Here is an 8,309-nt window from a genome sequence, read left to right on the forward strand (position 1 = left end):
AAACCAGATTTTCCTCCTTGGTCTGGTCTGGGGGAAGGAGTGGTTCTCTACCGGGGTAACGTCTCTGTTTGGGAGGGGCAGCTGTCAGCCCTCCCCTCATCCCCCGCCCTCACGCCTTCTGTCGCTCTATTTCCTGGCTCATCCGCAGCACCCCCATCTTCCTTCTACTCTCCCCTCCCCTCCCCCTTGTTGTACCCTAGCCCCAAGACTCCGTTTTCCTCCTGCAAGAAACCTAGTTGTGCCCCCCCCCCTCCCCGCTGCGGCAGTGAGGACAGCCCTCGCTGCGGCAAAGAGCGCACTCCTTTTCTCCACCTCCCTCTTCCTCCCCTCGTCTGCTGCAGACCCCAGCCCCAGCATCGGGGGCTGGGTGTCTGCTGCTAAGACCCTGGTCACCACCTCTCAAAGTCGGTGGATTCTCTGCAACCCAGGCTGGGGAGGCCCGGCTGCAGCGGGCTCTGTCCGCGGTGCTGGAACGCGTACCTGATTCACCACGTCCATGTCGGCCAGCAGCAGCTTCAGCAATGCAGGGGGCGGGAGGAGCCTGCTAGCAAGGGCGGGTGCAGCGGGGGAGGGGGTACGCGCAATCGTCAGAACAGCCCAGACAACCACAGCTCCTCCCCTCGTGCCCCCACCTCATTGGCCACCTGCGCTTGCGCATATCAGCCAAGCTGAAGTAGCTGGCGGCCATTCCAGCCCCGAGGCTGGAACCCTGTGAATGCTCAAGGAAGATCTATGTCTGAAAACACAGGTAGAGGTCTGGGGAGAGGAGGACCGTTAGGTCCTGCAGTATCACATTTTACCAGGCCCTTTATTGAGTTTGTTAAAATGTGCTCACTCATTTAATCCTTACAACAGCCCTATGTATGTGGTAGGGACTATTAGCTCCATTTATACAGATGAGGAGAATGAGCCCCCAGAGAGGTTAAGTGACTTGCACAAGGTTGCCCAGCTAGTAATTGGCAGTGCCCAAAGTCCCTGAAATTTAAACATAGTTCAAGGTCTTGAGGGTTTCTTCTCATCTGCATTTTAAGCACATCTTAAAACCCCTCCTAGCCATCTTCCCTATTTCTCTCTTCCTCTTAAGTTAAATTCTTGCCTACTCTAATTCTACACTTTATGTCCTTTTTATTCCCCAGCCCACCTTTAATTGGACTACCCTCCTTCGTGCTACTAACACTAGGCCCACCAAAGGTAATGGTGATTGCCATGTAACAACATCCGATGGATAAATACAGTTGGAATTTAAGATGCTCAACCTCACTCATACAAAAGAAATACCTATAAAAACTACTAAAATACTGTTTTTCATCTTTGAGGGTGGTGAATATAAACAAGTTCAATAATGCTCAATATTGGCAGGTTGCCCAGAAACAGACATTCTCATAAGTTGATAGTGGAAGTTAAGTTGGCATAACCTCTGTAGAGGAGGGTGATTTGGCAAAATCTAGCAAACTAACAAATCCTTATACTGTTTGGCTCAGCATTTGTACTTATAGGAATTTACACAGATAGATTTGTATATGTGCTAAAAGATGTATGTATAAGATGATATACTGCAGCACTGTTTATAATAAGAGTGGACACTCCCAAAGTGCTCATTACTTGTAGCCCATTCAAGTAAACTCTGATACAACTACAACTACTATACAATTATCATTAACAATATAGAGATATGGGCCCTGGCTGGGTAGCTCAGTTGGTTAGAGCCATGGTCGGCAAACTGGCTCATGAGCCACATGCGGCTCTTTGGCCCCTTGAGTGTGGCTCTTCCTAAGCCTTAGGAGTACCCTAATTAAGTTAATAACAATGTACCTACCTATATAGTTTAAGTTAAAAAAATTTGGCTCTCAAAAGAAATTTCAATCATTGTACTGTTGATATTTGGCTCTGTTCACTAATGAGTTTGCCGACCACTGGTTAGAGCATCGTCCCTATGCCAAGATTGCTGGTTCCATCCCTGGTCAGGGCACATACAAGAATTAACCAATGAAGGCATAAATGAGTGGAACAACAAATCAGTGTTTCTCTCTCTCTCTCTCTCTCTCTCTCTCTCTCTCACACACACACACACACACACACATCAATAAAAAACAATAATATGGAGCCCTAGCTGGTGTGGCTCAGTGGATAGAGTGTTGGCCTGCGGACTGAAGGGTCCTAGGTTCGATTCTGGTCAAGGGCATGTACCTTGGTTGCAGGCTCCTCCCTAGCCCGGCCGTGGTTGGGGTGTGTGCAGAAGGCAACCAATCGATGTGTTTCTCTCACATCAATATTTCTCTCTGTCTTTCCCTCTCCCACTCTCTCTAAAAATCAATGGCAAATGTCCTTGGTAAAGAAATAATAATAATAATAATAACAATAAAACAAAACAAAACAAAACCCCAATGTGGAGATATGGGATGGTCGCCGAGAAATTTAGTTGAGGCATGGGACATGCCAAACTGTGTGGGGATTGTGTACAAAGAGAAGGGAAGGATTATATCATAATTATAAAGAGAATAACTGCCTGGCCGGCGTTGCTCAGTGGTTGAACATCGACCTAGGAAACAGGAGGTCATGGTTCGATTCCTGGTCAAGGCACATGCCAAGGTTGCAGTGTAGGGAGTGCAGGAGGCAGCTGATCAATGATTCTCATTATTGAAGTTTTTATCGCTCTCCTCCTCTCTCTTCCTCTCTGAAATAAATTTTTTATTTATTTTTTTTAAAATATATTTTATTGATTTTTTACAGAGATGAAGGGAGAGGGATAGAGAGTTAGAAACATCGATGAGAGAGAGAAACATCGATCAGCTGCCTCCTGCACACTCCCTACTGGGTATGTGCCAGCAACCAAGGTACATGCCCTTGGCCGGAATCGAACCTGGGACCCTTCAGTCCGCAGGCCGATGCTCTATCCACTGAGCCAAACCGGTTAGGGCTGAAATAAATTTTTAAAAAAAAAGAAAATAATATTTTAAATTATGTCTATTCTGTGTCAAGCACTGTTCTGAGAGCTTCAGTTATATCACTCATTTAAATCCTCACAGCAACCCTATGAGGCAGATGCTACTACTATATTCATTTTACAGGTGAATAAACTAAAGTGCAGAGAGGTGAAAGAATTTTCTTAAGGTCACACAGCTGGTAAATGGTAAAACTAGGATTTGAACCCAGGAAGTCTGGCCCCAGCATCTGTTACTCTTAGCCACTAACTTATAAATACAGAATCCTACACATGTATAAAATATATCTGATAATGCTGGTTGCCTCCAGAGGGAAGGGAAATTTTTCATTGTATATCCTTTTGTACCTTTTGAATTTTGAATCGTCTGAATGTATACCTATTTTTTAAGCACACACACACACACACACACACACACACTCAAATTCACACAAATATGTAATGGCTACTTCTCAGTTATTGTCTTACAGGGGTGGCGAGGGTGGGGTGGGGAAGAGCATGGGTCTTGACATTCAGTTGCTTGAATTTAAATCCCAGCTCTAATATTCTGTATGACTTTGGACATGTAAGATGTTTAAAATGATACTTATAAGGTTGTTGCTCTGGTTAAACAAGATAATCATTGTAATGCATTTTGCACAGGGCCAAATAAATGCTTCATTTTACCTCCTACACATCTCTGGAATCCACTCACTTCTCACCATCTCCTCTGCCACCTTCCCTGGCTAAGACAACCATCGTTCCTGCCAATTTAGCATCTTCGGTCTCGTTTCCTTCCCTTCTGTTTTCAGCACAGTCATCCGAGCATCTATTTAAAATGCAAAGTTAACTATGTCACTACCCAGCTCAAATCCCTCCCATGGCTCCCCACTGCTTTTAGGAAAAGTCCCAAGGTTTTGGGCCTAGAATTGAAAGGCTCTGCCTCATCTGGCCTCAGGTGGCCTCTCCCACCTCATCCCTTAACAGCTTTTCACTCTCTACTTCCTGCCTATGACTGCTGTTGTCACAATACACCAGCCCAACCACTCTATATTCTGAGTCCTAGTCTCCAATTTTGGCTTTCCTCAAATTTCAGTACTGGCTCACTTGACACAAACTTTACAAATGAGAAACCCCTGCTTTGAGACCTGGGAGGAGATCCTAGGGGCCTAGTGGTGACCCCATTCCATGCCATTCCCAGCACTGCCTTCAGTTCCTTTGGAGTGGGGCTGACTACCACTTTGGACAAGTCATGTCACATGTCTAAGCCAGCTCAGTTTCCTCTGAGGGAAACCCAGAACAGTGCCTGATACAAAATAAATGCTGGGTAAACTTTCACTGAATGAATGAGATCCCAGAGGTTGGGCAATGACTAAAGGTAGGGCAAGAAGCAGAAAGAGGAGCTCTTGGATCTGTGTGAGAGGAGAGTGGGTTACTCTTAGCTGGTCTCAGAAAAGCTTGTTGAGCCCTGAGTGGGACTTCTTGGGCATGGAGTTCCATCCTTTGCTGTCACCCATGTCTTCTGGCAATGGATTTAGATTTTCTTTTTCTCAGGCAGAAGGTGGAATGTGGGAGACAGGGTGATAACAATTTAGCCCCCCTGAAATCCCTGATGCCACCAGAGGATCCCTCTGCCTGACATAACACATATCAGGCTAATTCTTTTTAAAATATGTTTTTAATTTATTTTTATTGATTTCAGAGTGGAAGGGAGAGAGAGATAGAAACATCAATGATGAGAGATTGATCGGCTGCCTCCTGCACGCCCCCTACTAAGGGATGAGCCCACAACCCGGGCATGTGCCCTGACTGGGAATTGAACCATGACCTCCTGGTTCATAGGTTGATGCTCAACCACTGAGCCACGCCGGCCGGGCTATACCAAGCTAATTCTAACCTCTAGGCCAGGGGTGGGCAAACTTTTTGACTTGAGGGCCACAATGGGTTCTTAAACTGGACCAGAGGGCTGGAACAAAAGCATGGATGGAGTGTTTGTGTGAACTAATATAAATTCAAAGTAAACATCATTACATAAAAGGGTACGGTCTTTTTTTTTTTTTTAGTTTTTTTCATTTCAAAGGGGCCGTAGTTTGCCCACGGCTGCTCTAGGCCTTTCTATTGGCACGACTCTCCTCTGGTTTTCTTATCCTTTCCTTCTCATCTATGTGTCCTTCCTTAGTCTGACCTGACTGACCCCTTGTAGGGTCTCTGACTTTACCACACTCCTCATCCAAGTCGCCTCTCCTTTCCTCCATTTCTGTCCAGTGTGCACCCCTCCCCCACCACCTCCACTCTGCCTCCAGCTTTTTTTGGCTGCTGTCTCTTCCTCCTCCTCCTCCCTCCTTCACTGACGCTGAGTAATCAGACCTGGCTGTCCTGGTTTCCGGAAATACCCATGTGTGGGCAGTGGCTCAGCACTGAACCAGGATGGATGGATGGATGGATGGATGGATGGGGGCTTTCAGGCAGCCCTAGGCTCCGAGTGCAAAGACATCAAACTCCAAGAGTGTGGTCTACGCCTGTCTCCCTCTGGGGAAGAGAGGGCAGGAGGTTTATTGAGCAGTGGGGTAGGGGTGGGAATTCAGAGGGCATGGACACAGGCCATCTCATCTCCCAGGTCCTCTTCATCGAAGCGGGAGAGGATGGACTCCTCATCACTATAAAGTGAGCTGGTTCTCTGTGCCAGCAGGTCACTGGCAGCACTGTCCATCTCGTCCAGTGTCAGGCGACATGCATCCGCGATCTCCTGCTTGGCCAGGGCCACAAAGCGCGGGTCTCGGGCAAAGAGGTCCAGGCCCTCAGAGATGAGCACCTGGGGCCACAGATAGGATCAGAGTTGACAGAAGGCACAGCATGGAGTTGAAGCAGCATGCACAGAGAGGTCAGTGTGGATAAATGATGCACCCTTGACGATATGCAGGGAAGTCAATGGGGGACAGTGGTACACACATCATGCTGAGCAGAAGTTGCAGAGCAAAGGGAGAGCTACATGCACAGCACAGAGACTGGGGACCCTTTTCCTCTCCTTCCCAAAGTCCCCCCTCCTCTCATTCTCCCCCATCCCTCTTGCCCATGCCCTTTCTGAACTCACAGCCTCCACCAGGCTGTCAGCACTGCCCCTCTTGCCATGACTGGGGTCTGAGTGGGTTCCAGGCACTTGCAGGCAGGTGAAGGTGCAAAGCGGACCGCTGGATTTGCTGAGGTATCTCTCCCCTGCTGCACCCTCCTCCACCAAGAACAGTGGGGCATACAGGAGCCGACCCCGCTGAGGAGGGGTTGCCCAGGAACCCTGGACCAGAATAAACATCAGAAGGACAGTGATTGATGGGTCGAGTGTGAGGGTATAGGACTCATTTCTGTGCCTACCTCTTACCCCCCAAGCACAACTGTAGTCAAACTGAATGTGTGTAAATTACAGGTGAGTTTAAGAGCACAGAAGACCTGAGTTTAAATCTCAGCTCTGACACTTACTAGCTGTGTGATCTTGGGTAGGCCTCTCTGGGCCTCAGTTTCTTCATCTGTAAACTGGGGCTAATAACAGTACCCACCTCACAGGTACAGTGAGAATGTGTGAGTTCATATGTGCCCTGTTCTTCAGAAGGTCTTGACATGTAGTGTGTCTGATAAATTCAACCTAGGCTGCCTGGCTGGTGTGGCTCAGTGGTTGAGTGTCGATCCATGAACCAGGAGGTCAGGGCACGTGCCCGGGTTGCAGGCTCATACCCCAGTAGAGTGTGTGTAGGAGACAGCTGATCAATATTTCTCATCGATGTTTCTATCTCTCTCTCCCTTCCTCTCTCTCTAAGATAAATAAAAACACATAAAAAAATTTTAACCTAGGCTGCCCCCACCTCACCTCACCTGTGCCCTGCTGGGCCCTGAGTTTCGCCCACGATGATAGGTGCCTGGGATGGGTAAATCTTCACAACTTCCCTGGCGCCGCAGACACTGGATGGTGAAGGAGGGCTTCCGACCTGGGGGTGAGGATGGTAGGTGGTACGGGGTGCTTCCCCAGCCCTCTGCCCTGCTGGCCCTTGGGGGCCCTAGGACCCATGCACACTTGCACACTCTCACCTGCAGGTGTTGGGGGCAGCAGACGGCGGCGTGGTGCGTAGTGCCCATCCATGTATCTTTGGGGTCTGTGAGGTGGCAAAAGGATGGGGCAAGAGGGAGTCGCGGCCTGCTCATGTATGTAGGAGCCCCTGAATGGGAAGGAGGGCAGGCTGGGGGTGAGCTCAGGCCTGGGCGATGGGGTGCCATCAGTCCTGCCCCCCAAACATGGGCTCATCCTACCTGTTGTGGCCAGAATACTGTCCCGGGACTTCCTCTTCCTCATACTGTTTCTCTTGCCCTTCAGTTCCCTTGGGCTGAAAACTTCCTTCTTCCGGAATGGTGAAAATGAGAGCCCCAGAACTTCTCCTGGGGAAAGTGAGGCAAGTTAGGCAGATTAGATCCCCAAATATTAGTATGTGGTCCTGGGCCCCTGGTTCCCTCTCCCTTACAGAATCACTGGGCTTCTAATTTTTTAAAATTATGTTAAAATAAAATTAACATAAAATTAACCTGTTATTTAAAAGTGAACATGGGCTTTCTTTTAAGAGACATTTTTTTCTCATTGGAAAGACCCAATATTTAAAAAAAAAATCAAAGTTGGCCTCTTAAAGAGACAACTTCAAATAAGAATTGGGGGTGTGCTGGGGTATAAAAGCTGAGTGACCTTATTACATCCTTCCACTATCTTTATGAAGTAAGGTACTATTATTATCCGCCTTTCACAGGTGAGGAAATTGAGGACCATGAAAACTAAGTGAGTAGCCCAAGATCACTTAGCAAATGGCGGATACAAGATTTGAACTTAAACCCATTTAGTCCCACATCATGTGCTTTTTGCATTAAACCTTTGTATTGCCTTTCTCACATGAATCTTATTATCCTTTATTTCCATCTGAGCCCTTGAATCCCTCTCATTTTTCCCACATTTCCATTAGAAGGCCTTACTCATGCCCCCTGAGTTATCCCCATACAGTGGCTAGTCCCTGCCTTCCCTCATCATCTTCTCCCCTGACCATACCTGTGAGCATGGGATCCAACCTGGGGCACACTGGACTGTCTGGAGTTGGGAGCCCCCGCATCATCATCACTGGGCCCCAGGGAGAGTGAATCTGGCAGTTTGTCCCCAGTTGGCAGAGACACAGAAATCAGGGAGCTCCTACGGGATGGGGGCTGGGAGCCCATTGGAGCCTGTGGGAGTCACAGGACAGTGTTGCATCCATGTTTATATCTAAGTCATTTGGTCATATGGTGTGTCTCTGGTGAGCACCCCAGGGACTGGCTGTATCTGGGTCTTGGCCTCCAACAGCGGATGGTAGGTGCCAAATAAACATTTGTC

General features: G+C 47.9%; 2 protein-coding genes across 10 annotated transcripts in view; both read right to left on the reverse strand.

Moving 5' to 3' along the window:
- The window catches only part of SYP (synaptophysin), a 12,463-nt gene extending 11,877 nt beyond the window's left edge, over positions 1 to 586 (reverse strand). The window contains exon 1 of the mRNA XM_005864528.2: positions 481 to 586. Within this exon, the coding sequence (XP_005864590.1) occupies positions 481 to 498 (18 nt within the window). The 5' untranslated portion in view covers positions 499 to 586. The remainder of the gene's footprint in view (positions 1 to 480) is intronic.
- Positions 587 to 5,221: 4,635 nt separating this feature from the next.
- Positions 5,222 to 8,309, reverse strand: part of CACNA1F (calcium channel, voltage-dependent, L type, alpha 1F subunit) — a 25,498-nt gene continuing 22,410 nt past the window's right edge. For 5 of the 9 annotated variants that reach the window (XM_014538253.1, XM_014538258.1, XM_014538257.1 and 2 more), the window contains 6 exons: positions 7,992 to 8,161; positions 7,214 to 7,339; positions 6,995 to 7,122; positions 6,782 to 6,894; positions 6,012 to 6,209; positions 5,222 to 5,732 (listed from right to left, as the gene is read on the reverse strand). In XM_014538253.1, coding sequence (XP_014393739.1) covers positions 5,502 to 5,732; positions 6,012 to 6,209; positions 6,782 to 6,894; positions 6,995 to 7,122; positions 7,214 to 7,339; positions 7,992 to 8,161 — 966 coding nt within the window. In that variant the 3' untranslated portion in view covers positions 5,222 to 5,501. Of the gene's footprint in view, positions 5,733 to 6,011; positions 6,210 to 6,781; positions 6,895 to 6,994; positions 7,123 to 7,187; positions 7,340 to 7,991; positions 8,162 to 8,309 lie in introns of those variants that run through there. The other 4 variants (XM_014538255.1, XR_001361762.1, XR_001361761.1 and 1 more) reach the window with 4 other exon arrangements.

The sequence above is a fragment of the Myotis brandtii genome, unplaced genomic scaffold (assembly GCF_000412655.1).
Source record: "Myotis brandtii unplaced genomic scaffold, ASM41265v1 scaffold1875, whole genome shotgun sequence".
Taxonomy (NCBI): domain Eukaryota; kingdom Metazoa; phylum Chordata; class Mammalia; order Chiroptera; family Vespertilionidae; genus Myotis; species Myotis brandtii.